The sequence below is a fragment of the Phaseolus vulgaris genome, chromosome 7 (assembly GCF_000499845.2).
Source record: "Phaseolus vulgaris cultivar G19833 chromosome 7, P. vulgaris v2.0, whole genome shotgun sequence".
NCBI classification, from domain to species: domain Eukaryota; kingdom Viridiplantae; phylum Streptophyta; class Magnoliopsida; order Fabales; family Fabaceae; genus Phaseolus; species Phaseolus vulgaris.
In genome coordinates this window covers 32380714-32408711 of record NC_023753.2, presented here as the reverse complement: position 1 = coordinate 32408711, position 27998 = coordinate 32380714, and the positions used below count along the sequence as shown (strand labels likewise).

General features: G+C 31.9%; 3 protein-coding genes across 3 annotated transcripts; 1 reads left to right on the top strand and 2 right to left on the bottom strand.

Moving 5' to 3' along the window:
- Positions 1-18: 18 nt before the first annotated feature.
- LOC137830078 (uncharacterized) lies at positions 19-1959 on the bottom strand. Its single transcript, XM_068637194.1, has 2 exons — positions 1635-1959; positions 19-1087 (listed from the first exon to the last, which is right to left on the bottom strand). The coding sequence occupies exons 1-2, from the start codon at positions 1702-1704 to the stop codon at positions 324-326; spliced, it is 834 nt and encodes a 277-aa protein (XP_068493295.1). The 5' UTR covers positions 1705-1959; the 3' UTR covers positions 19-323.
- A 4791-nt stretch (positions 1960-6750) lies between these two features.
- On the top strand, positions 6751-18087 carry LOC137830077 (lon protease homolog 1, mitochondrial). The gene is made up of 20 exons (XM_068637193.1): positions 6751-7313; positions 8499-8564; positions 8750-8935; positions 9051-9116; positions 9287-9328; positions 9431-9553; positions 11271-11369; positions 11585-11650; positions 11731-11817; positions 12553-12592; positions 13020-13191; positions 13481-13605; positions 14602-14732; positions 14835-14939; positions 15161-15274; positions 15492-15659; positions 15806-15907; positions 16098-16331; positions 16855-17370; positions 17676-18087. The coding sequence occupies exons 1-20, from the start codon at positions 7038-7040 to the stop codon at positions 17862-17864; spliced, it is 2907 nt and encodes a 968-aa protein (XP_068493294.1). The 5' UTR covers positions 6751-7037; the 3' UTR covers positions 17865-18087.
- Positions 18088-20799: 2712 nt separating this feature from the next.
- LOC137828187 (uncharacterized) lies at positions 20800-24067 on the bottom strand. The gene is made up of 5 exons (XM_068634652.1): positions 23835-24067; positions 23523-23678; positions 22948-23121; positions 21933-22039; positions 20800-21134 (listed from the first exon to the last, which is right to left on the bottom strand). The coding sequence occupies exons 1-5, from the start codon at positions 24012-24014 to the stop codon at positions 20912-20914; spliced, it is 840 nt and encodes a 279-aa protein (XP_068490753.1). The 5' UTR covers positions 24015-24067; the 3' UTR covers positions 20800-20911.
- Positions 24068-27998: the final 3931 nt, after the last annotated feature.

Here is a 27998-nt window from a genome sequence, read left to right as displayed (position 1 = left end):
TTATGTGACTTCCTTCGGTTGAGGGCAAGAAATATATTCACAATCTAGTAGAGTATCCAGAGGTTACCAATCCCTACAAAGACATCTAAGCAAAGACATTGAAGAAAAACACTGATAATCAACTTAAAATTTGAGCAATTACCAAATATATGAACTTCAATTTCATCTCAGTTCAGAATCTTCATATGTTTCATAGCTGTGAGGTTCAGTAGATTCCTAGGCATTGGATTCTTCGTTGGGAGATGATTTGCCAGCACTGGAAACCGCCTTCAGAGCTTACCTAAAATTTGAGCAAATATCAGCATATGAATTTCACATTTTCATCACAGTTCAGAATCTTTGTATGTTTCATAGCTCTGACGTCCAGTTGATTCATCGGCATAGGATTCTTCACTGGGAGGTGATTCATACGCATATGATTCTTCACTGGGAGGTGATTCATAAAATTTGGAGCCTTCAGAGCTGTCATAAACAGGAGTTTCGCCAAAAAGGGAACTTTCAGGTGGTTCAGATTTTTCGCGAACTACAATTTCTCCTGTCTGAACAAATTGCAACAACAACTGCAGTCCATTGACCACATCATAAACCATCAATCCTATTCTACCACCAACCCAACTGCCCAAGTGACTTCCAACTAGATAGCCAAATCTACCAAGCCTTTGCTCCCCGAGGAACCCTCCACCATAAGTACCAAACAAAGTACCACTGCCCCTAAGAAAACCTTCAGTTAAAGTACCACCATAGTAAATAGCTTCAAAAAAATCCCATCCAGAAGAGATGATGGGACCTATAATCCGCTTGGCTTGACGGGAAGCCAATTTCGCTGCCTTCTTACCTTCTTTCTGTGCATGTTTTGCTGAATCTGTTGGGGACATCCCCTGACCAACAGCATGAACAAGGGCAGACTCAATTGCACGAATCCTTGCACTTTCAACATGAGAAGATCTGATATTGTAAAAATAGAGCTTCACGCCTTCCTTCACAGCACATGCTACTGTCCCAGAACCCATATCAAAGCAATTTAAGATCGTAAACTTTCCACTCTGGGATGACCCATCCTCTCCAACAAGTTCCCTGCATTTTTCAGCTGAAAGGAGCAACTTACGTATGAGTTAAATCCTTCAAGTATTGAATATAAATCAATTTAATTTCCAAGTAGGCATACTTTACAAATGTTTAGAGATCAATTCGAAGGGTTTTTCAGTTTTTGAGATATTAATTGGCATGATTTATAATACTTGAGATTGCTTATATAATTTTCTTTTTTTCTTGTTTAGGAATTGAAGAAGTGACCTATTTTCTGGAAAAAACCACGAGTTAGTTTATTTGTTTTTGTTCTGCTATGGTATGACAACACAAGAAGAAAAACATATCAATACAACAGTTCCAAGGAATTCATTAGAATCCATGCTACTGATAGAAATATGAAAATATTCTCTCAATCAATCCTTTACTTCTCGTAATATAAAAACCAGCCGTAGTTGTTCTTCACCAAAAAATCCTACCCTGCCTCAACGGTAACCGTATCGAATTTGCAGATATTTGAGATCTGTTATTGGGGAGGGTCCTCGTGCACCTCAGATCTTAATTTTACAGAAAAAATTGAATTGAGGGAGATGAACAAAGTAAAATACCTGTGAAGCTGAGAGCAACGATGGCAAGCACAGAGATGAGCAGATGAAGCCTCCTACTCTCGAAATCCATGGCAATGGCAGAAAACCCTAACTAAGCCTCGAGATTATAGAGAATGTAAAGTCTATAGCAGCCACTTTGAAAGTGAATGCTTCAGAGAGGGGGAAGAATCTTGATGCGTAAACAACCGTGACTTCTCCGCGGCCTCCACTCGGCGATGACATTGACCGTTGACTACAATACGGGCAAAACAAAAAACAAACCGTCTAGAAGGAACCACAGAGTGGTGGGCTAAACCTATGGTCCCAAACTAACTACTTGAAGCATATTTACTATCAGAACTCCCTAAGTTACTATAGAACTCCTCGAAAAATTTGGCAAATATTTGCCTTTTGACAAAAATACCCCTGTAACGAAAATATCCCTGCCACTTTCATTACATAACACAAGAAAATTAAGTTTTTGTAGTGTATCTTATTAAGATTTTGTCAAAACGCATTACCAAAACATGCTTTTGCAGTATAATTACAAAATTATTGAAATAAAAAAAAAACTTATTTCCTTTACATTTTGGGGTGTGAGACGTTAGGGATATTTTAATCCAAAATAAAATTAGTAATAAATTTTGGATAGTCATTTTAAAAGAGTGATTAATTTTTTTAGAATTTTTGAAATATTTTGTAATAAAAATATGTGGTTTGGGTAAAGAATGATAAAAGAAACTAAATTTCTATAATTTGATTAGAGGGATTGAATTACTTAAAATTATATAATTTCATATTTTGTTTAAAAAGTGAGAATTTTTAATTCTTTATATTCTCAAATTTATATTTTGATTTTTTAAGGATTCGTTGACTCGGACCGGATTGATTTGACTCAACTTGAGTTTGGGTAGATTCAGCTCGACTTGACATGAGATCAACCCAATTTAGTTTGACATGGTCTCGATAATGTCTTGATCCAACTTGACCTAAACCCAACCTGAGTTGAACTCAACCAAACTAGACTCGACATAGGCCTAGCCTAACTTAATTGATCATGATCCCACCTCAAATTGTCTTGACTTGGATTGGGATCTACTCAGTTAGATTTGGACATGGTTTGACTCAATTGGATTTAAGCCCAGACTAACTCGACTCAACATGGGTTTGGCTTAACATAGTCTTAATCGGATTAGAACTCACCTGGGCCTCGTCAAACTCGATTGAACGTGTGTCGACCCCAGCTCAGATGAATGTGGATCCAAATTGATTCGACTCGACCAAGCCCAAGTCGATTCAACTTAAATTGGGTTTAGGCAAACTTGACTCAACCTAGTCTTAATCAAAATATAACTGACCTAGGCCTAGCCCAACTCGATAAACGTGGGTCACTCCTAACTCTGATGAATGTAGACTTGTTCTAACTCGGCTCGACCTGATTTAACCTAATTTTGATTGGACTATACATGACCTAGTATTAATTGAACTAAGGCTAACCTAACCTTAGCTCAATTATACTAAACGTGTGTTGATCCTAACTTTAATAAATGTTGACCTACTCTAACCTAAATGAATAAATGTAGACTTGCCCCCAACTCACCTCAACCAAAACCTGAACCGACTCAAAATACTTAATATAATATAAATACATATCTACATATTCAAAATATCAGATAAAAAATAACTTCATAATATTTTCAAAGTATTTAACTAATGTTTGTTTTTCTTTTTTTACTAGGTTCTGGTCCAAATCGAGGTTTACATTCACTCTCAAATGTGACACACTTGTCAACAACATTTGTGAAGGATGTAATATTGTGCTTGTTGTTGCACGAGCAAAACCAATCATCACCATGCTAAAAGATATAAGGACTTATATAATGCATAGATGGGCAAAGAATAGATTGAACATTGCTTCATTTCAAGAATCAATATATCCAAAGATTTTAAGCAGATTACAAAAGGAAGCACATAAAACTCGCTATTGGATACCAAGGTTAAATCACAATATTCACACAGTTTTTTAAAAACTTGTTGTTCACAATGTGTTACTTGTTACACATCTATAACCAAATGGATGATCACAACTCTTTTGTGTAACACTTATTCGAGGTGAGGCATATCTCTATCATTGAAGACAAAATTGTAGTTAACTTGGAGAAGAAGTGCAACTGCTATAAGGGGATGTTAATTGGAATACCTTGTTGTCATGCATTATGTGCAATGAAATTTTTTAATATGGATGTAGTTAACTTCATTTCATATTGGTTCAATAATGCAACATATACATAGGTGTACAACTTAATTGTCTACCCAGTCAAAGGTGAACAAGTATGGGAGAAAAATGAAATGCCAGATCTTCTGTCACCTCCCACAAAGAAGATGCCTGAAAGACCAAAGAAGAAAATAAGGTTGGAACCATGAGAGGTAATGAAAAACAAAACTCAGTTGGGCCAAACTGGATTAAAGACAAAATGTGGTATATATCATAAACTTGGCCATAATAAAAAAGTCATGCATTGAACTATCTCAGCCATCTCCATGTGAGGGAGTTCCATCTCACAAAACCATCTTATCCAGGGCCATCTCAGTCAGGTCCATCTGAGGCAACTCTAACCCAACCCCCTCTATTATCTCCCCCTACTCAACCAACACATTCACGACCACGTCAACCATCTCAAAACATTAGAAGGCAACAAGATCAAGTTCAAAATTCGGCAGACCTAACACTATGCTTAAGTTACAGTCTAGGAGAGGGTGCATTTGGAAGCCATGAATGATTTCAAATAACGGTGTATTTTGAAAAACAATTATTGTATGCTAATGTTAATGTATTTTGGAATGACATTTAGGTTGATGTTCATGTAGCTAATGTATTTGGTACTTTTTGAAGTACATTGATGTTATCAGGTGGAGAATACACTTCTTATTTACATGCACTAAATATTGTTGTATGGTAATTAAGTTTGATTCATTCCAAATGACTTTGCTTATTTGATTTGCTTCATGGTTTCATGTTATAATGCACATTTGCTATCATTAAAGTTCAATTTAAATTTCATTCTACATTACATGATACTGAAATCAAATTCTAATATCTGCTTCATTAATTAATTTTATATTATTTAACACAATTCATATCTTCAAAATTCATTTTGCATTACTTGATACTAAAATTAGAAATCAAATTTGGGGAAAATCTCAATACATTAAACTAATACATATTACATTAACTCATTCAATCATAATCCTAATAGAAACACATATGTCATGGGAATTTTAATAAAATAGACAACATAATAATGTTTATTACAAGAACAAGACACAACCCTACTAACAACATCTTAGTCCACTTTCTTAACACCTTTAGATGTTTTTCCAAACTACAAATCTTGTTTCTTTGTCTAACAATAATTTCATCTTTTTCATCCCCAATGTCTTAAATGCACCATCATAAGAAGTTACATCTCATGCTTACATCACTCGTACTTTGTATTGGACAAAACGTTAACCAAAGCAATCAACACCAAATATGCATATTTTTTCATAAAACACAATTCAATACATCCCACCTTGTACTTTGGACACTCCCAAAATTGTCTCCCACCATTTTTTACAATTATTGTTGTTCTCATAATAGAAAAATCCACACAATCGCAAATGGGAGCAACCAATGTGGTCATGCTCCCACCACCATACTCTCATCCAATTATAGCTGAATGATGATGCAAACTTATAGTCAGACATTGATGCCCACCTAAAGAAACAACAAATAAGAACAAACACACAAAAGCGAACTCCTCTAGCAACTTCCAACAACAACAAATCCATCCAACAAACACCCTAAACTCCAATCACCTCCACAAATCACCCTCAATCAGTTGACATACCACCCTTTAAAAACGTTATGGGAGAAACCCTAACCCCAATGTATTCAACTTTACTAATCTGCCACCCCTCCACTTATCACCTCACACAATTCCCAACCCCATGACTCGTAATTTCGTAATTCACAGTTCACATTTACAATTCTTTATGCCATATCACCAACACTTTATATTGTTGGAGGAAAATTAAAAAAATAATCAATTTAGGTATTTTAAAAAAAAAACATAGAAACCACTTGAATTTTTTAAAACCATTGTAATAAATTGATAATATAATGATAAAAAAAATATAATTATACCATATATATATAATATAATATATGTGAAATAGTTTTCCGCACACGATTTCCAAATAGGTGACAAAAAAATCATCTACTTTTCAATGTATTAATTAAAAATATTTATTTATACAGTAATAAAAAAAGAACAACCCAAACAGACTTCAATCCAAAATCCCGACTCACTTAATTTGAAAATGTTAGAGTAATATATTTATCCACCTAACCTCCTACTTTTTGTTCAGTTAAAAAAAAATACACTTGTCTCATTTGATAAGAAACGTATCATTCACACTAAATATCATTAATTATTAGGTCATGGTCATATTTATAGTAATATCAATGGTAATTGAACAAGTGAATTCAATAAAAATGACCCAAGTTGAAAATATCACCATCTAATATATATATATGAATCAAACTTAAACATAGATTTTGTACACAATAATCTGTCGAAAATAATCTGCCAGTGAATATAAAGTTAAACTTTTCATAACTAGTAATAATAAGGGAAAAACAATGATACCAAAAAAAAATAATGATTTTGTTAGAGAGAAAAGGAGAGATTAGTATTTTGTTAAAATTATTATTTTATTATGATATTACAATTTTATTTATTGTGTCAATTATTTTACGTTATTATTTTTTCAAATCCAAACTTTAAAATTATTTTAAAATCATAAAAAAACATGGAAAGAAAGAGTTTCATGGAGCTAATTTCCTGGAGGGAAAATCACAAACAAAAAATTTCAAGCACTGTGAATGAGTCTATTTCAGTAACTATCTCTGCATTAGGTTCATTGGGATTTTTTTTTTTAATTTTAGGTTTACTGAGCTAAAAGTATCATACTAAGTAATTCACTTAAATAAATTAATATGAGATTAATTATGAACACTACAGAATTACATTTTTTTTAACAATTTCAAGATGAAGAGTTTATTTTACTTATGTTTTTGAATGGCATTCACTTTAACTAGTGTTTGTTGTTGTGATACATCTAACACAGTTCTTCTGGTTCAAGAAAAGGACATTTTCGTAAATAGGTGAGACGAGGGTTTATGAAGGGCTTTAACAAATTTGGATGTAAGAACACAACTCAGCCCTCTTCGATTTTAGCACTATCAATGACGGTTTCGTTTTGCGCAGTGTAAAACTCCATTTTGTTTTGTCACCTAAATCTTATCCAACCTCGCTAGGGCATGAACCAACCTTCAATTTTCAAAGTTCCATTCCTTCATTCATCCCATTAACGAAGCCAATGTTGAAGCTCATTGCATCCTCGCGCATCCACCGGCTGCACCCCACGCTGATCCGTCCCGCACACGATTCCGCTTCGCCGTTGCTCAGAGTGCTCAGTTCTCTCGGCGGATTAAGCCGCAAAAACACTGATGTCGGAGGCAGGTACTTTTTCTGTTCTGATTCCGGCGACGGCTCCGATCACGTAGTTGACGCCGGTGTCCAAGCGGCCGAGGAGTCACAGTCAAAGGCCTCCGCCATCGTTCCCACATATCCCAGACCTGAGGATTACCTCACCGTTAGTTTCTGATTGTCTGACTGTTTTTATTCGTAGCTCAATTGTTTCAAATTTTTCCTAAATCTGTTGCAAAATTTAACAATTCTCATGCAAGTAAAATGTGATGTTAGGATATATCTTGATTCAGGTTTAATAGCTAATGCAAGTGAAAGTTAACTTATGCTAAATTTAATAACTCCGATGTAAGGGAAAGTTTAACAGGCTTGTCCTAACATCATTTAGCTTTTCTAAAAGCGGATTTAACATTTTGCACCAGCTATTTTTATCTAATGCTTTTCTTCACTCATGAAAAAAAATCTCATTTCATTTTTTCTTTATCTGTTAGTGTCTACGAAGAAATTTATCTACGTATGGCCTTAATTTACTTTTAGCATATTTTTGGATGAACTTTTTTGTAAGTACCGGAGAAGAAGAACAAGAAGAAGAAAATAAATAAATAAAAATAAAATTCTCTGCAAGTTATAGTTTGTTTATGTATATAAACTAATTTGTAGAAACTTAGTGGTATAAATTTATTCAAATAATATATTTTACTTGTGCATAAACTAGTTTTAGTTTATAAAGAAGTTGATTTATTTTTCTTATTTTTAACTTCTAGAAGTGCTTATAGAAAAAAAAATCATCTAAATAAGCCTTTAGCACGTTGTGTAATTTGTGAAGTTTATCAAAAGCTGCTAGTTAACCATTGTCACAAGTCTGAACGCAATAGTTGTTTCAAGTGCTTTTGCTGTAGGGGTTTTATTTATTGAGCCAAAGGAGTCTTTTCCCTTCAGCTAATATGTTAAGATCATTGGGGTTTTATGTTCCTCATTTCTTTGATACGACCTTGTTCGAAAGTTTTGCTCTTCTTTCTTGGATTGGAGGGTGTTATTTTTGTTAATCTTAGGGGAGGTTTGGGAAGGATTTAAATTCAATGTTTGTGTGTTGACTGCTTGAAAGTTTTACTGTTCTTGTCATGCTACTAAATGTCTAGGCTACTCCAGTCATGTTTGGGGTGCATTACACTGCTGCCACACCCTATCCTGGAAATAAAACAAGGACTGTATCAACATTTACCTGTGTTATTTATTTTTTATATGTTTGTTAAAACAAAACATTGGGAGCTTGTGAATGAAGTCTCTGCCAGTTTTCTTGATAACTCATAACATTCTGGATGTTCGTTTTTTCTCTTTATCTTTGGAACAGGTTTTGGCATTACCATTGATCCACAGACCGCTTTTCCCAGGATTTTACATGCCAGTCTTTGTTAAGGTATGGTGAGTTGTCCGGAATGATGAGTAAAATATGTTTCTTTTCTCATTACATATTTATGGCTGAATCATAAGCAAATTGTAATCAATGATCAGTGTTTCTATGGTGAGGACTTGATTGAATGTAACTTGAAAATTGATAGTGTGGTTATCCCGCTTGTAACGAGTATTTCACTGTGCTTCTAGGATCCCAAATTATTGGCAGCTTTACAAGAAAGTCGAGAACGACAGGCCCCTTATGCTGGTGCTTTCCTCCTTAAGGATGAGGCTGAGGCTGATCCTAGTGTAGTATCAGACACAGATAAAAATGTATATGATTTAAAAGGAAAGGAGTTATTCAACCGTCTTCATGATGTTGGAACTCTTGCTCAGGTATGCGATTTAATCAGCAGCTAGCTTATCTAGTTTTTTTATGCCTTCAGTAGATTGCTTGTTTAACTTTAATAAGTACCTCAATTTTTTTCACTATTTCCCTTTTCAATACCAGATTTCAAGTATCCATGGGGATCAGGTGATCTTGATTGGTCACCGGCGTCTACGCATAACAGAGATGGTTAGTTGAACATGTTAAAAATAATAAAGATTAGTGTTTAATTTTATTATCATGCCAGTATGACATACTTGGGTTTTATTATTCACCATGGTTCTGATTTCTGATAATACTTTTTGTGTATGTAATAAGTGGCTAAATTATTTTGAACTGAAACCTTGTCTGTTCTGCAGGTTAGTGAGGATCCACTAACTGTAAAAGTTGATCATCTCAAGGTATGTCTTTGTCTACTGTTTTCCTCATCTTTTTTTATTGTTAAATTGATACATTTCTATCAAATTATCTATTCTCTTATCAGGTTTTACTTGGTGGTGCAGGATAAAACTTATAATAAAGATGATGATATTATTAAGGCCACATCTTTTGAGGTTATATCAACCCTAAGAGATGTTCTTAAAACAAGTTCCCTTTGGAGAGATCATGTTCAGACTTACACTAAGGTTTGAACCCTTCCCTTTATGTGTTCATTGGAACATGGAATTGGAGGATATGAATAGAGCTGTGTTTTATTGCATGCCTAGGTGGCTAGGTTTTTTTGCATTAGTTTTCTAGAAATTTTGGAAGTTGACGCGCACCATGTTTGTTTGGAAACTCTCCAATGAATTGGCTCTACATTCCTTGCAAACGACCCTACTATTCTTCCTTAGGTTAATTTGCTTCATTCTTCTGTTGTCAAAAAGCCTTGTCAAATATGAAGAAATAGTTAATGTCGATCATTGTGATAATCTTACCACCAATGAAATGGTAGAGTGAAGAAGAAATACAAAAAAGGTTATCAAGAACAGTTAATATTAGGTAAAGAGGGGGGTACTTTATTATTATTTGAAACTCTTAACAGTCATGCTTTAGATATCTTGATGTTGAACCTTTAGACATCTTGATAAGTGATAACAATGAATCTTAGTTTGATGAAGTTTTTTTCTTTACTTAGTTTCTTGCAATTCTCTTATAGAATGATTCCTTGTGGGATTTATAGATTCTTGGCATTTCTTCTTTCTACTCAACTCTCAGTAGATCACCACAGAAACTGGTATTATTTTCATGTGATGTGATATATTACAATAATGTCATACAAAACAAAAAGCACTAACTTTTACTTGTACTAATACTAGATCATAATCCTAACTAAGTAAACAAATTGTGAAATTTAACGAAACAGGGAAATCACTAAGATATACTAAATTTATGCAAGATACAATGAAGATGCTATTGAATATTATATGTCAATGCAAGAACACATTTTACTCTGAGCATCAAATTCAATCATTCTGCGTGCCTTTATTTAATGAGTTAAGATTTTTCTTCAAAGCAGTGGTGCTTTGCGAGGCTGTGTTTGATTTACCATTAAAAATCTTTAAAGAGATGGTGAATCCAATGACACATGACTCATGGATTCAATTGAATGTGCATTGAAATGTGTTAACTAAGAATCAAACACACTAAGTATCATATGGTATTGTGAATCCAAAGGTGATTTGAACAAGGGTAGAATAAACTCCATACTGCTGATATGAGGATGTAGTCATACTTGCATTGTGGCTGAGGTTTTATAGTAATATTAGCCCTTAGCCCTGTTTATTAGGAAACTGCTAGGGCTCGCTTGGTTAAGATTTTTTCTTCAATTTGGCATGCTCAATTAAAGACATGAATATTGTCAATGAAAGTCTATTATTTATATAATGTTTGAGCTGCTTGTTTTAGTATTGGTTGGTTGGACTTGGGGTGAAACACTCAATTATTTAATTTAGTGATAATTTCATTTTTCTCAGTTATTGTATTTTTCTATTACTTTCTCATTAAGAAGATCCCTGGAGTTTGTCTTTTCATTACTGTATAACGATTATTAGGGTCAAATAATCTTGTTTCTGATAAATACTTTGATTTTACTTATGTTTCTGAAACAAATTTTCCATGTAATAAAATAGGAGGAACTACTGTTTTATTTAATACACAAGCTATTAATTATATTGTTAATTTTTAAAAATACTTACGGATTGTGTGTCATTATTCTTCCCACATACACATAAATGTGTTTCTCAAAACAACTGCTAGCATAGTACTTGTATTATGGTTGTTACGTATAAATATTGGATTACAGTTCAATGCTTTACTTTTATATTATCATTATATTGACTTCTTTTTTCTTAAACTGTGCAGCATATAGGTGACTTTACTTATCCAAGGCTTGCAGATTTTGGTGCTGCAATATCTGGGGCAAATAAATTACAATGCCAACAAGTTCTTGAAGAGTTAGATGTGAGCACCTTACCTTTGATGGCACTGACACTGAGAAACTCTGATTTGATGTAGTGAGACTATATTTTTCATTTTTGTGCCATAATAAGTTTTAATTTCTTGGGTAAAATCTCTTTGGAAATTCAATGTTCTGTATTAGTATCAAATTAACATATAAAGAGGGTTAACATACGAAGTTTATAATTTTGAATTGAATTTATTGGGTTGCTGAACAGGTGTATAAACGATTAAAACTTACACTGGAGTTGGTAAAGAAAGAGATGGAAATCAGCAAGATTCAGGTAATAATGTCTCTAGCTTTCTTGTATGTCTTGCACTGAACTTTTCATAATATATTAAGGCTTATTTTGATTCTTGTCAGGAATCAATTGCGAAAGCAATTGAAGAAAAGATAAGTGGTGAGCAGCGTCGTTACTTGTTGAATGAGCAACTTAAGGCCATAAAGAAGGTACACATCAATTATTCAATTGTTTATGTTAACCTGCTTGTCAGGCACTCTTCAAATTATTTCTTTCTATACATGGCTTCAACTAATTAGCTAATCTGTATCTTACGCATGATCTCTTTTCTGCTGCTGATTACTTCTAAATTCCAGTTCCATGTGCATCATTGTAGCTCATGAATTTATTCATAGCAACCAAGCACTAGATGATTGGGTGTTGCCACTAATCTCAGAATTTTGTAGTCTGTCTTGTTGCCAATTTGTTTCTACTTTCTAACAGCAAGTAAAGCAATGATATCACTGTATGCTTGAGAAAAATGCTGGTTGACCTTATTTAATGGCATTGACTTCATTCTTTGGAAGCTTGTATGATGTCTCATCAGTAGACATTTTCTTATGGATATGTCTTCTCATCAGGCTTTATAGTTTATCTGTGCTCTTGGAAGTTTAGGTGTCAACCTAGGCATCTGATCCTACTGATTGCATTTTACTTCGCCCTATCATGAGTGAAATTATATGTATGGGAGGTGTTTATTTAGTCCTGTGACCTATAAGCTCTTTCTATCATATTCTAGTAAGTTTCACAATCAATCATCTGGATAAGCTCTTATTTAGTAATATGTTTCTGAAGTTGAATTAAGTTGTTTATCCAAATGCATTGGGGCAATGATATGTTTTGCTGAATGCTCTACTATTCATATTGGTCTTAATTTTATTTTCTTTTAATTTTCCTATTTGCAGGAGTTGGGACTGGAGACTGATGACAAAACAGCTCTTACTGGTTGGTTCTGATCTATAATGTCTAGTTTAAGTGCAAGATTGGCTTCTTTTATAACCTGTGTCATGATCAAAGGATTGCTGCTGTGTGCATACATGTGGGCTAGATCATTTAGCTTGTGAGACTTGCACTATGTGATTGAATAACTAAATTACTAAGGAAGGTTCACCTAACCTTATTTTATTTTTAAAATCTTGTCCTCTTTATGTTTCCGTGCTGTATCCTTCAATTCTTTTGTGCAGCACTATACTGCGTATAGGAATATTCTTTATACTGTACGTATCTTTTCTAATCTGGTTGATGTTTCTTGTACTCAGATTGAATATGAGTTGCATATCTTGTAGTTGCTCGTTCATGGAATATGTTTATTGGGGGTATGCTTTAGTGTTATTTGTTTTTATCATAACATTTATTTGTTTTTTTATTTCAGGTAAATTCAGGGAAAGGATTGAGCCGAAGAGAGAAAAATGCCCGCCTCATATTTTACAAGTTATAGATGAAGAACTTGCAAAGCTACAGTTGTTAGAGGCTAGTTCTAGTGAATTCAGTGTTACCCGCAACTACTTGGACTGGTTGACTGCACTGCCTTGGGGTGAATACAGGTTTCCATGCGTGGAATTTCATTCTTATTGTTATTGCTAGAGTAATTTAAATTTATTTGAGATTTCTTTGCTTAATTCATATGAACACCACCTCCCATCACCATATGTTTGACAGCTGCCAAACGAAGGTTTGAAAAGGCCCTTAGGTGGTAAATAAATGCATAAGCAATTAAGCGTAGTGTTCTTTTGGATGACCTAGGGTTTTTATTTTCTGAAAACTGTCATTTTTATGTTCACTACAAACTATTTCAAGTTTCAAGAACTTTAATGAGTTAATTTTTCAATTCAGTGATGAGAACTTTGATGTTACTCGGGCGCAAAAGATTCTTGACGAAGACCATTATGGATTGACTGATGTGAAGGAAAGGATATTGGAATTCATAGCTGTTGGGAAATTAAGAGGAACTTCACAAGGTAATAATGGTCCATCTATATAATGTATCCTGAAGATCTGGGTTTTCATTGTATGCCAAATACTGTATTTATGTTGATCGGGCTATTAACTTCTACAAAATACTATGTTAACATAAAATTTCGTTGTTACACCTTTTGTTTTTGGCCCCACATAAAATACTCTACATTTTGGTCCTACATGAAAAAGTCTTTGTGGATTGGTCTCCTCAATTTGCTCAAGTTATAATGGTTTGTTATAGTTTTTATACATAGTAGGGATGAAATGAAAAATTGTGTCAAGCCTGAATAGCGAAGTATCTGAGTTTTATTTAATTTTAAGGTTGAGTCTAAAATGAGTTGTATATTTTTTTAACATGTGGGAACTAAAAACACCAACAATACTGATGAAATCTAACATTGTTATACTGACCAAACAACATGGAACATTTATTCATGTAGAGACCAAAATGTAGGGATTTTTTTTTTCCACGTGGGCACTAAGACGAAGAAGGGTGTAAAGTGCTGGGACAAAATTTATAATTCAACCCGAATACTCTATCTCTATAATTTTTTTCAGAATTCAGATAGGTGAGATGCTTTAATTAAGTAGTATTAAATTGTTGTAAATGATATATCTTGATAATAATTATACACACACACATACATACATACATACATACATATATATATATATATATATATATATATATATATATATATATATATATAAGAAGTATTTTATTGCAGGGGAACCTTGCTATGTAGTATGATGATGGTATTATTTATTTTAACTAATATAGATTTTCTAAGAAATTTGATTAATAATTAAAAAAGTTAATGATTTCGTTGACTGAGTGAAGTTGCCCTTTTTATGTATTTGGTAATGATTCTTGTTAAAATGGTTTTAAGATGTTGACTGTAGTATGCTAATCATTTGTTTAAGGTTAAGACTTTGGCGCTTAATCTTTGCTACTTCAAAAAGTGTGACATGGTTCCTGATCTTTCTGATATATGCAGGGAAAATTATCTGTTTATCTGGTCCACCTGGAGTGGGCAAAACAAGTATTGGTCGTTCAATTGCACGTGCCTTGAACCGTAAGTTTTTCCGATTTTCTGTGGGAGGATTAGCTGATGTGGCTGAAATCAAGGTAGCTAAAATCTCTGTTTCCCTGTTACAATTGAATTATATAGACCAGTTTGTTAGCAATATATGTGGTAATCTTCTGATTCCTCAATATTTTATTTTACAGGGTCATCGTCGAACCTATATTGGTGCAATGCCAGGGAAGATGGTACAATGCCTTAAGAACGTGGGCACATCCAACCCCCTTGTTTTGATTGATGAGATTGACAAAGTAATACATCTCTAAATGGTTAAACATTTTTGGCTGAGTAATATTATTAATTTATTTTATGATTTCCTGTTACATTCTCTGTTGGTATGGGTTGTCCTGGCCGTAATAAATGTAATGCCCGCATTTCAGTTTCACTAAATTTACTATGGTTTGTAATCTTGTAAATCTTTAATAACAACGCTGATTTCAGTATTAATATTTGTTTTTTATTCAATTATTAGTTGGGCAGAGGACATGCTGGTGATCCAGCAAGTGCTTTGTTAGAGCTTTTGGATCCAGAGCAGAATGCCAATTTTCTGGACCACTATCTTGATGTTCCCATTGATCTATCAAAGGTATTTTATGTGACAATCTGAATCCTTAATAGTGAGGTTGTGGTATAGTCAGTATTTGTGCATGGCTTATTCATTATGTGTTCGTTGCTGATAGGTAGTTCTTAGATTGGGCAAATAATTCTTGAATGTATAGTTTCATTCCGTTCCCTGATGAAGGCAATGTAGGGCTTGAGTTTACCATTACTTATGAAGTTATGTGTTGGAAATCTCACTGCAGGTTCTTTTTGTTTGCACTGCAAATGTTGTGGAAATGATACCTAATCCTCTGTTGGATAGAATGGAGGTTGTTGCTATTGCTGGGTATATTACTGATGAGAAAATGCACATTGCTAGAGATTATCTGGAGAAGACCACTCGAGAAGCTTGTGGAATAAAGCCAGAACAGGTATTTATTTTTGCTATCTGTTTTGCTGGCCCCTTCTCCTGCAGGGAAAGGGATATTTAACATAGTGTTATTGCTAGCTTAATGATGCCAACGTTTATTGCCTTTCATGCTGAAAATGTTGACTTTAAAAAACTTCTTTGCTTCAGGTGGAAGTGACTGATGCTGCTCTTCTTTCCTTAATAGAGAATTACTGCCGCGAAGCAGGGGTCAGAAACCTTCAAAAGCACATAGAGAAAATTTACAGAAAGGTCTCTTTAATTTTATTCTTTTAGTAGTAAAAACACACTGACACTATATGGTGTGCATGGTTGAAATGGCAATCCTCATTATTCATTTTGGATATTTTACTGAATGACTTCATCACTATATCTGAATTTGAATTTATAGTAAATGATTCAGTTACCTGTGACCATAAATGTTCTGTTTGTGGTGTGACAGATAGCATTACAACTTGTGAGGCAAGGGGAAATTATTGATGCTACTGTTTGTAGTGCTCAGAGTATGGAACCAATGAAAGACAAAGTAGATTCTGATGAATTGGGTCTAGATACAGTTCAAAAAGAGAACTCTGAGTTGGTAGAGGGTAGTGATAGTGAAAAAGTGGGTGAAACTTGTGATGCAGTTGACGAGGTGCAAACAGGTCTATCATCTGATCAATCGCCAAGTCTTGAGGTAGTTTAACTCTCTGAAAGTGCAATCAAATTCTCGCTTCTATAAAAAGTGAAATTTTGTTTGATTTTTAAGAGCTGTGTGCATGTATTTTTGTCTTGTGGTTTGGTTCAAAAGTTTTTTACTGGTAAAAAACCATGTGCACAAACTTTGTAGTTTGATTCTTTTTCCTGTAAAACGTGATAGATTTTTTTGGTGTTTCATTAGATTCACTGATTGACTTTTCCATGTACATAAAAGAAAAGAAAAAAACACACACACATGCATACACACACACATAAATACATACGGGCACTCATACACATATGAGAAGGATTAAGTTACTCTAAGAGAATTATTGTTCATCCTCATCTCTTATTTTCTTTTATTTAATGATTGTAATAGGTAGCTTAACTTTAGCCATTAGGAAGAAGATGAAGAGTGTCTCTCTTAAAGTTACTCTTGGAGTAACTTGGCAAATCTCTCTATTATGATGTATAGATGGATCTAATTATTTTTATATATATATGTATCTTAATTTTGGCAGGTTGCAAAAGAAAGTGAGGAAGACAAGGAAATTGAAACAAAGACGATTGAAAAGATATTGGTTGATAAATCAAATTTAACTGACTTTGTAGGCAAGCCTGTTTTCCATGCTGAGCGCATCTATGACCAGACCCCTGTTGGTGTTGTGATGGGTCTTGCCTGGACGGCTATGGGGGGTTCCACACTGTATATAGAGACTACCTTTGTTGAGGAAGGAGAGGGAAAAGGATCACTTCACCTCACTGGCCAATTAGGAGACGTGATGAAAGAAAGTGCTCAGATAGCTCATACAGTCGCCAGAGCAATACTACTGGAAAAGAAACCAGAAAATCCTTTCTTTGCAAATTCAAAACTACACCTCCATGTCCCTGCAGGGGCTACACCAAAGGACGGACCAAGTGCTGGTTGCACAATGACCACTTCACTGTTGTCCCTTGCCCTGAAGAAGCCTGTAAAGAAAGATATAGCAATGACCGGGGAAGTGACACTTACTGGGAAAATTCTTCCCATTGGCGGGGTATGTTGAGAAATACCTTCTCTTACATTATTATTGGTTTTCTAGTTTTAGCTTTTTTTATTTTGAAGGTTGTTACATTTATTTCAACAACTGAAGTGGTGTGTTCTCGATGCGTTTGCCCCTTGCTTTCAGTATCTATTCACCAACTAAATTACACTAATTACAAAAAACAAATGTCCTCTAGTAATGGCTGCCCAGCCAACTGATTATTTATCAGTAGCTGCCCCTCAATGTTTTGTGCTGTGAATTCTTTTCTGTACATTCTGTGTTTGAAACTCAGTCATGCAATGCTGTGAAAATTGCAGGTTAAAGAGAAAACAATAGCCGCAAGAAGGAGTGAAGTTAGGACCATTATATTCCCTTCGGCTAACAGGAGAGATTTTGATGAGCTAGCTCCTAACGTGAAAGAAGGTCTTGATGTTCATTTTGTTGATGACTACATGCAGATCTTTGATTTGGCTTTTGGTGATGAGCAATCTCAGAATATAAAGTAAGTCACTAATGCCCTGTAGGATCTTGAGATGAAACTTCGTTCTTTGTTGAGCTGGGAACCAGCTGAATTTTGTACTATATCAATTTAGTACCAATTGTTTTTGGCGTTTCTATTCATCTATTGGGCATTCCAATGTAATAACATGTATAATTATATTTGAGGGGATACGTTCATGCGAGAATATTCCAATATTGACAATAACACAACAACTTTTCCAATTAAAATTCATTTTTTATACACACTTATAGTGTAGGTTGAAGAGTAGTATGCTTAATAATTAGAATGTACGTGTCTTTCTGTTTAAGCTAGAGTTATAGACTCAGCTTACCAATACAAATACACGTATGTAAACATACTGAATGGCTAGGGATGTGGAGAAAGGAGTGTCAGTAATACATTCCTTGTTCTTTTAAGACAATATAATATACCTGTGAGGACTGATTCGTCTTCCTCATGCTTATAATTTTATTTTCCCACTGTTATTATTAAAAAACTCAAATCAGTTGCACAGTCAATACAAAGGTTGAGCGCCTTATTTAAAACTTGAAAGAAATTTGAAGAATTAAGAAGAGCACACCCTCAAGACTTAACTTATCTTTTAATAGTTTTTAAAAATTTGAAGCGAAGGTTTTGAGAACTTCATACTTAGATGTAATTAAAAATGCTGGATAGCTTACCGTGTTCAAAGCTAAAAGGGTTATATTTAAAAGAGAAATAACAAGATATTACTTTAGAAGTTTATTTTATCTCATTATCTTAATATTTTTTTTTAAATCTTGCTTTTATCCTTGAACTATTCGATCATGTTCTATATATTTTTTGTTAACCTGCTTTAATTTATTTTCAACGACCATATATATAACACCATTTGAGACGGGACATTTGCAGATTTGTTTATTTATAGAAAACCATACAATTTTTTATGGTTCGACATCAGTGGCTTCTATCATCATCCCCTTTCTCATCTTTTAAAATTATAATTTGGATTTTACGTTGTGAAATACATAAGAAGTATTATGAATTATGCATTCTAAAATATATCCTTTTTATTTAAATTAATTTCAAATTCAATTAATTTATTTTAAAGAGTACTTTTGAATTTTAAAACAAGTAATTTATTTAGTGGAAATGTATTTTTTTTAATAGGAATAATGTTTACCAAAAGTAAATATTCTAAATATTTTAGAATGATGATATGTTATATATTAATAATAATAAAAATTGTATAACCTCTTGATGTTTGGTACAAATGACTTCCTCATCTCTAATGTTTTGGGTTAACTGTATGTTTTGTCCCATGTTGGAGTGTCTTCTGTTACATGTCTACAGTAGATCATTTGTTATAAAATGTCGATAATTTTTCTCAATATACATTGCATTTAAGGAATTGGTGCATTAGGTACTTGCAAAATAAAAAAATTGATAATATATTAATGAAATTAATTCATCGAGCAAGCATACTAGTATTGTGATAATGGTTGTGTTAGGTCATCATTTGAACTGTGATCGATGATGCAACAATATATATGGTTGATTTGTGTCTGTTTAAGAAAGTATGAAAGGATGTGATGTTGATATAAATCAGTGCATTTATTCGATTGCACATGTTGAGGCATGGAAAATCAATGTTACACCAATAATATGATGGTTGACAAAGTGCAATAATTAATCATTAATGATAACAAACACACCTCCTTCAAAAGAGGGAGGTTGAGGAATCTTTTACTCTTACTGAAATTGGTGCAACACACAATTGGACAAATAGTGTTGTGAACACGTTCCGAGTCAGATATATTTCGAAAACATGATTATCACTTCAAATGGGTTAATGATCATCGTATGAAGTGTAGAACTCTACAACATGAGTAAAATTGTCTATTTGCACACGTACATCGCTAACTATATACGATGTCCAACAAACTCGAGGAACTTCATATATATGGAAGTGATATTTTGATTTCTATTCCTAAAAAATGTCCATATATCCATGTCTTATTCATTATAAACTAAATTAATTAAAAATAAATTTAAATTTTTTAAATTATATGTATTATTTATCTATAATAACGTAATTTTGTTTTCTGCAAAGCACTTGAATTTTCTAATTATGGATTTCATAAATAAATAAATAAAACACCTTACCTTCCTTCTCCGACGAACACCGCAACGGGACTCAAAAATCTCCAACGAACAAGACAACACCACTCTGAAACATTTCACTAAGCAACGCAATGCAACCAGAATGCACGATAATGAGAGCATCAAAATCACCAAAACCGCAAGGTTCTCAATGCACAATGTAAACACAAACAACAAATAGAAGAAGGAGGGAGGTGCCAGCCAAAGTTATTTTCGTCCATTCACGTTTATGATGGGGGGTGTAGGAAGAAAAAAGATGGGTTTGGAAGAAACATTCTGACTTTGATCTTTCAAATGACTAACTTATGAAGTCTTGTGATGAAAAGAAAAATGAATCTCACTCGATCGATTTTTAAGTCACGTGTTTGATGGTGATTTAATGACATGAAGATATCCATTTGCCTTAGAAATGAAGAGGATTTGACACCACCTATAACTAACTCTTATCAATTCAAGGTTACTACTCTTTATAAGTACAACCATCGACCAACCAAATACATTATAAAGTAAAGTACGTGAAATAATCATAACTGTAATATTGAATACGATTATTAGGACATTGTCCTTCGTTTGGACGTTAACATGTTATTCAGTCGAAAAAAAAAGTGTGAGATTATTACAAGTTATGGTAGGAATTATTTTTTATTCCAGTTAATGTAAAAGCTAAAAAATATTTGTGATTAGATAATAGTGATTATTTTATTTCATGGGTATATATTATTACTTGTTATCTGTTTTAGTATTATTTTAGTTGTTGAGATAAGTAGGATAGATGCGTATATGATCATAAGATAAAATTAATAAATGAAAAAGAAATGCATCCATTATTTCCTATGCTTACATGACGTAAATGGCAAGAAATATAGAAAAAGAAAAAAGATTTTGTTTGAAAATATGAAGCATGGAGAATTACCAAAGCACATGTTTAGAGGGCAAGGGAGGGTAGACAATGTCATGTAGATCATGACCAATAGAAAATTGAGTGGTTCCTTCATCTAAATGCAAATTAAAATAAGCAGAATGTGAAGAAGGAAAAGTTCTTCTGCTTAGTTCCAGCAACCGGTTACAGCTTTGCAATAGCTTCATGTAGTGTTGGTCAAGAACTCCCGGAGGAAATTGAAGATAGTGCCTCCTGAACATTAATGTTTGTCAGCAACAAAGGTTGGAAAATAACTAGCCATAATTATTGAGTTTAATTGTGAAAACTGTTTCATCTTAAATTAACCCTTTTGTTTCATCTTTTTTGTATGTGAAAAAACTACCTTAAAAAGGTTACGAGTGTATTTTATAATTTTGAAAAAATATACAGGATGTAAAAAATAATCATTTATAATAGTCTCTAAACCAAGTTGGAATTATATTTTATGTTTAAAATAAAATGTGCTTTTTTTTTTATAATTGTGACAAAAATAAAACTTCAGTTTTACATAAAATCTGAAAAAATTATCTTGAAATTATTTTTTAACTTAAAAAAAATGTGTTAAATATGTTTTTATCCCTGTAATATAACACGAAATTGATTTTTGTCAGTAGTTCAAACTTTTTAGACCTTTTGTATATTTGTAGTAAACAAATTATTAAAATAAATTCTTATCGTTTTTTTTTACGTAACAAACAAATTTTCACCGTGGTTATATTATAGTATTATAACAACCATATTAGCGATGAGTGAATCAAAAATATTTTAACATCTTAATTCACATTAAAAATTTATTTATCATATAAAAAAAACTAATAAGATCATATTACAATAGTTTTTTTTTCTAAAATTTGGAACAAACATAAAAATTAATTTAATGTAAAAATATTAAACCAAAAATATATTTAATTCTTAAAAAAATAGAGCAAATATGTTAACAGAAGATATTGTGTTGAATTAAACATAAAAATTAAAAGAAAAAGAAAAGATGTAGAAGGATTAAAAATATACCGATATTGTGAAGCTTGAGAATTGGTGAAGTCATTGGATATGGTCCACATAGTATGCTTTTTGGGCTTTGGTTCAATCTCGCGAAAGAATAACGGTACTTTCTCTAACTGTATTCATCATTAAGCTATTTAATCACTTCAACCATTATTTCAACTTTCAAACTATTAATACTGCATTTAATTCATTTCTATATCAACTCATTTTAATATTTATTAACAATAATTAGGAGAAGTAAGGTTGGATTATGAATATAAATATTTTTTTAGATTTTTTAACAATAATATGTATGGTACTAAAATAAAAAAAAAGGAACCTAATTAATTAAATTTAAAATTATCATGCCTTTTTATTAAATTACAATAATTACTATCTTGGGGTTAACTTAGTATTCTTTTACCGGCGATTGCAGACGCCTTTTTTTTATAGGATTTGTTTAATTCTCTTAAAAATTAACAAAAAATTGATTACTTTTGAAATACAATAATTTGATATATTTTTTAGTTTGTAATTTTGAAATTTTATCTTAACGCTTAATTATATATTTTCTTGTGATTGTAAATATTCTACACTTAATTATGGTTTTAAATTTTATATTAATTAAAATAAAATAATGGAAGAAGGAACGAGATTGTTGACTGATGTGATGGTTGGATTTACTTGGACTCATTATCCATTGAGCTTGCTTTGTGATTATTTTAATGTGCTTACTTTTTTGTGATAGATATTATCAATTTAAGTATTTAATTAATGTATAAGAAATGAAGAACTCAAGTGGCAACGTGACTTTGCAATTGCATTTCTTATTTATGTTGCCCCACTTTCCACTTCTTTAACTTTCCTACCCTATTATTTTACTCTCCATTTTATAATAATAAAGATGAACAAGTTATCAATGAAAATTATCTTTTGTTTTTCCTCAATAGAAGGAACAGATTTATCAAGAACATTTTAAATGAATCCATAGTTTTTTCTGTCCACATTTTCTTCTTCTAAAGTAATAATAAAGGGAAAATACCTCAATTTCCAGAATTCCAGGTGAGTGTTCCTCGATAACAGCTCGAATGGCTGATATATTCTGATACTGTATTTCAATTTTGTACTTCAGACCCTCGTGTAATATCTCCCACATCATTTTTTGTCTTGCGTAATAACACTTAGCCACCAATTCATAAGGATATTTAGCCTCAATCTGCACCTCATCAAATTCTACTCAATAATCTCATCAAGAATAATCATACTCAACTTTTATATATATCAGTATTATTTTTTCCCTGTCAGTTAGAGAAAAGTAAAGAAATTGATCATTGTATTTAGTCTTTTAAGACTATCTAAAAAAATCTGTTCAAGTGTACAGTTATTCACCCATGAAAACTTCTAAACTGCACTTCAAAATTGCTGGTGCTGTCAAATTACTCATCTCAAGTGAATTTTGAAAAATTTGTTTGCAGAATACAATTGAAGGGTCGAACTTAGCGATAGAAGCAAAACTCAGTGAAGAAAAAGGAGAAAAGTATTTATAGAAAACAATTTTCTATCTGCATTCAACATTCTACATTTGACCTACAAGTATTATATAATAATTGCGTATACCTTAAAGTACCCGATCCTGAGCATATCCATTGGAAACTGCACAGCCTTCAGTTTCTCAACCTTGTTGGCTGCTATTTGACTTGGTTGCAGCATTTCAGGACTCAAAGTGAATTTCAACCCAATGGGTGGTGGAAGCTGGGAAAATTCTTTCAGGGCCTTACATAAAAGAAGAAAAACACAAATGCATAACCATCAAGATAATTCTCTGCACAATGATAAACAGAAAAAGGAAAATGCAATGCAAGTGGCTGTAGATTAGAAGAATTTGAATATAGTCATATCATAGTTTGCATGCATGAGAAAAAACAATACCCTTTTACACGCAGTTTGTGCATCATCATGATATTCGTTGTGGTGGTCATCCTGAAGGTATGAGAAATACAAAAACTGATTCTCTGAAGAGTTATAATTATATGAAGTCATAGCAATGTCTTGGTGGTGGGTGAATCCTCCTTCACAAACACTGTCATTGGAAGCAGTGCTGTGTGCCATAGAAGATACAGCAAGTTCAATCTGCAGAGGAGTCTGAGTTTTGTGGAAGGCTATTTCGGGATTGAAGTTATGTTACTCGTGGTTATATATTATCTCGTCTCGGGTTATTCATGTTTTTTAATTAGTGTTTATCTTTAAAGTCTAAACAAAGTGGACTAAGATTTTTTCTAGATGTAAAAAAAGTAATTAGTGAATTAATTTAAATTAAAGTAGAAGAGATATATTGACAACTTGTATTAGTTTACAATTTAATTTTTTTCATCTAAGACTTGTATCAAAGACTTGTATCAGTTTATGAAATGATGAAAATAACATTTTTTTTATATCATTATATCATTAATCACAAGTTTTATGTTGGAGGGTTGTCAAATTATCATTATTGTTCAAGTTTCTCTGACCAACTTTTCAAGATTGATTAAAAGTTGTGATTTAAGTAATAATTCTACTTTGTGTTCTTTATTTTTAAATAAGCTTTTCCAAATTTTATTCTTGTATTTTAAATCGAAGTTAAAGTTAATTAAGATTTGTAAAAACCATATAACTTCTTTATGAGTGGTAGTTTTACTCCGTATAACCATGTATATACATTTTATTAAAAATATTTAATAATTAAAGTTGTATGTTCAAGATTTAAATTTGAAGTTATTGATTAAATTAAAATAATTATATGTATGTGTGATAATAAAAAATAAAAGTAAATAGATCCCACCATTAATATTTTGGAAAGTTTCTCAAATAATGACAAATTTTATAAAAATATTTTTATTTGCTATTTATAGAAAGGAATATTACAAGAAAGTACGTCACTTTTACAAGTAAATATGAGAAAGTATAAAATATGGAGGGAAAAATAATATTATAAGAAAGTACGTCTATTTAAGTAAAATATAAGAAAGTATAAAAGTCTATGAATAAAAAATGTTACAAAATAATAATTAGGTTATAAATAAGTTAAGTTAAACTATGTTTTTTAAAAGCTCAAATTAAGCTTTCAGCTTACTTAAAAAATGTATACATTTAATTATCTAATATTGTGATTTTATTAATTGAGCTCATTAGGTATTATTGATATATTATTTTAATTCATTGAATTGTAAATATATATATATATATTTTTTTTTTCCTAGATAGGTCAATCAATACACGACCTAAACCTAAAATATTTAAGGTAGTCAATAAGAAGTGTGCTCCTAACTTAAATTGATATTTGTCTATTGATGAGGTTTTACCTAGTATATATAGAGTCTTAACCTTATGTCTGTCGTTATTATTCTCTCTTTATTGTCTGATTAATATTAATTAATCCAAATCTCTATTCTATATTATTATTTCTTTACATTATTCATTCACATCGACCTCTTACCTAAATGACCCATAATCGACCCTAGACCAATAACCCAAAAAACACACACACATATATATATATCACTTTTAGTCTTCAATAATCAATAGACTAATAAATTAATAAAGTAATATAGTTGTGATATTTGATAGTGTTAAAATTGTATATTTTTTATATATGGAACATTAATAGTGTAATTAAGTCTTAAACACTTTAAAAACATCATTAGATTTATATTTTAATTTAGTATCTAATTATTTAGTGACTAATTCTTTAAATTTAAATACTTTTAATTCAATCTTTATAAACAATTTTTTCTAGTAGAAAAATAAATAAACCTAATTTTAATAACTCATTTTCTTTCTGAGGGTAAATTTCAAATATTCTACTCTCTCAAGTCCTTCATTCCTTCATGTAAAAAGATTAGAATACAAGAAAAATAAATATAAATTATATAACTTAAATACTAAATATGATTAAAATGTTTATATATATATATATATATATATATATATATATATATATATATATATATATATATATATATATATATATATATATATATATATATATACTCACACACACCAAGATTAATTTCTCTCACATCATACATCACCAAATAAGTCTTATATATGTGTAATGATTTTTGTCTTGAGAAAACTAATTTCATACGAGAAGAAAAACAAATATAAATTATATAACTATACATAGTTAATTAAAAATAAAGATATTTTGAATTACACACTCTAAAGTCACGCGTTTTATAACTATTTAAAAGTAAAATATAAAAAACTAATATATATATATATTTATAATAAATATAAAGAAAATTAATGTATCCATTTTAATCAAATAAAAATGTATTTTGATCGATTAAATTTAACTTATTAAAATTATTTAAATATTAAGTCTTCCTTTTAATTTTCTTTTAATTGATTTAAACAACTTTTTAATTAATTAAAATTACTTAAAATTCAATCTTACTAAAATATCACTTCTAACATTAAGATTTGAAGAGCTTAATTCTTAGTTTAGTTTTAATTAATTAAATTTTTTAATTTAAATAATAGAAGATGTCATATATCTCTCATTTTTTAATGAAAAAATGCAAAATTTGATTCAATCATTCAAACATTATTTTTATAACAGAGACCTTGATTTGAGATATTCAATAATTCTTGGAGTTTGCTTTTCTTTATTAGTTCCCGTGATTCAAATCTCTGGTTTAAAAAGTTCATTGTGTGATCACTGTCTTTGTTTTTACATATTGTGCTGAATTTTTCCTAACTGGTTTGTTCTTTATTGCTTGCTTTCCTTTTCTGGTTGTATGATCGATGAAGATTTTAAGTTGATTTTGTAATATGATTTCACAATTTAAGGTTTATAGGATTCAAGAATTTAATTCTTAGATGTTTTTTTTTTTTTAAATCTTAAGGTGACCGACCAAGTTTTTTCGAGAGATTTGATTTTGTGGATATCATTATGAAATTGATGATTGGATGCAGAAATGGGTATGAATCATCCCTAGTCAATCTATCCATCAAGTATCAGTCATCATATGCTTTGAAAATTGGTAACCTACACTGTTTTTTTTTATGAGGAGGATAAGGAACAGGAATTCATTTTTACTAGCTCTTAAAAGCTGATTAACATGTTAATAGCACTTAGGGAAGATAAATCTAGAAAAGTAAAACAAATTCAACAAATAAAGTAGTATTAAGGAGGTTAATAATTACATGACTTCATTGAAAGTGTTCCATATGTAACTTTCCAACATGATTCAAAAAAAAGCAGCAGCACAGGCATATGCTACATTGCTTGCTACTATTGGTGTGTATGAATGTGTGTAAATATGTGTTGAATGTGCTTTGCTTTTCTCTCTTTCCACTCCCAACGAGAACGACAGAAAGTGGTCACATGACTCCCAGTTTGACGACGGCCAAAGAAAGAGATGCTTCCAGATTTTGTGACGTAACAAGAGCAGCCAAATCTTTTTCCATGCTCACGCGTATCCAAATTTTCCTATTACTTTATTCATTTCTTCATGTCTCAAATCCACTGGATCACAATTATATCCTAAACGTGACGTGACTCACTCCATTTTTTGCTACTTTTAAACCTTTCACCATGCCGTCATTTGAACCTGAAACTGACACTATTGTTTATCTCAAGTAACAGGGTTTCAAATCACTGTCTTATTCCATGTTCTAGCCAGAACTATGTGAGAGTTGATTTCATGGTAATGTCATCAACAAATTGTAGTTTTGGATTATAGCGTTGAAGCAAGTCTGAAATGATTTGCAATGGCCTGCAAGTAATGATTGGAGACTAAGACCTCACATTTGAATCCACAAAAACTACCCAATTGCATATGCAGAGTGGCAAGTGGAGAGTGGAGACCCACCATGAGATTGAGAGGTCACACCATTAACACTGCTGGTGCATGAATATCAGAAAGTAAAAGGGCAATCATATACGAGCACGGTTCACAGCGCACGCACGCAGAGACTATATAATATTGGTAAGAATCTACGTGTGAGATTGTGTTACTGAATTTCCTGCTGACAAAACTACAAAAAGCCATCCACGTGTTAGGTGTGTCATTCTGTGATCTGCTTCAGAAGCAACAGTGATTCACTTCA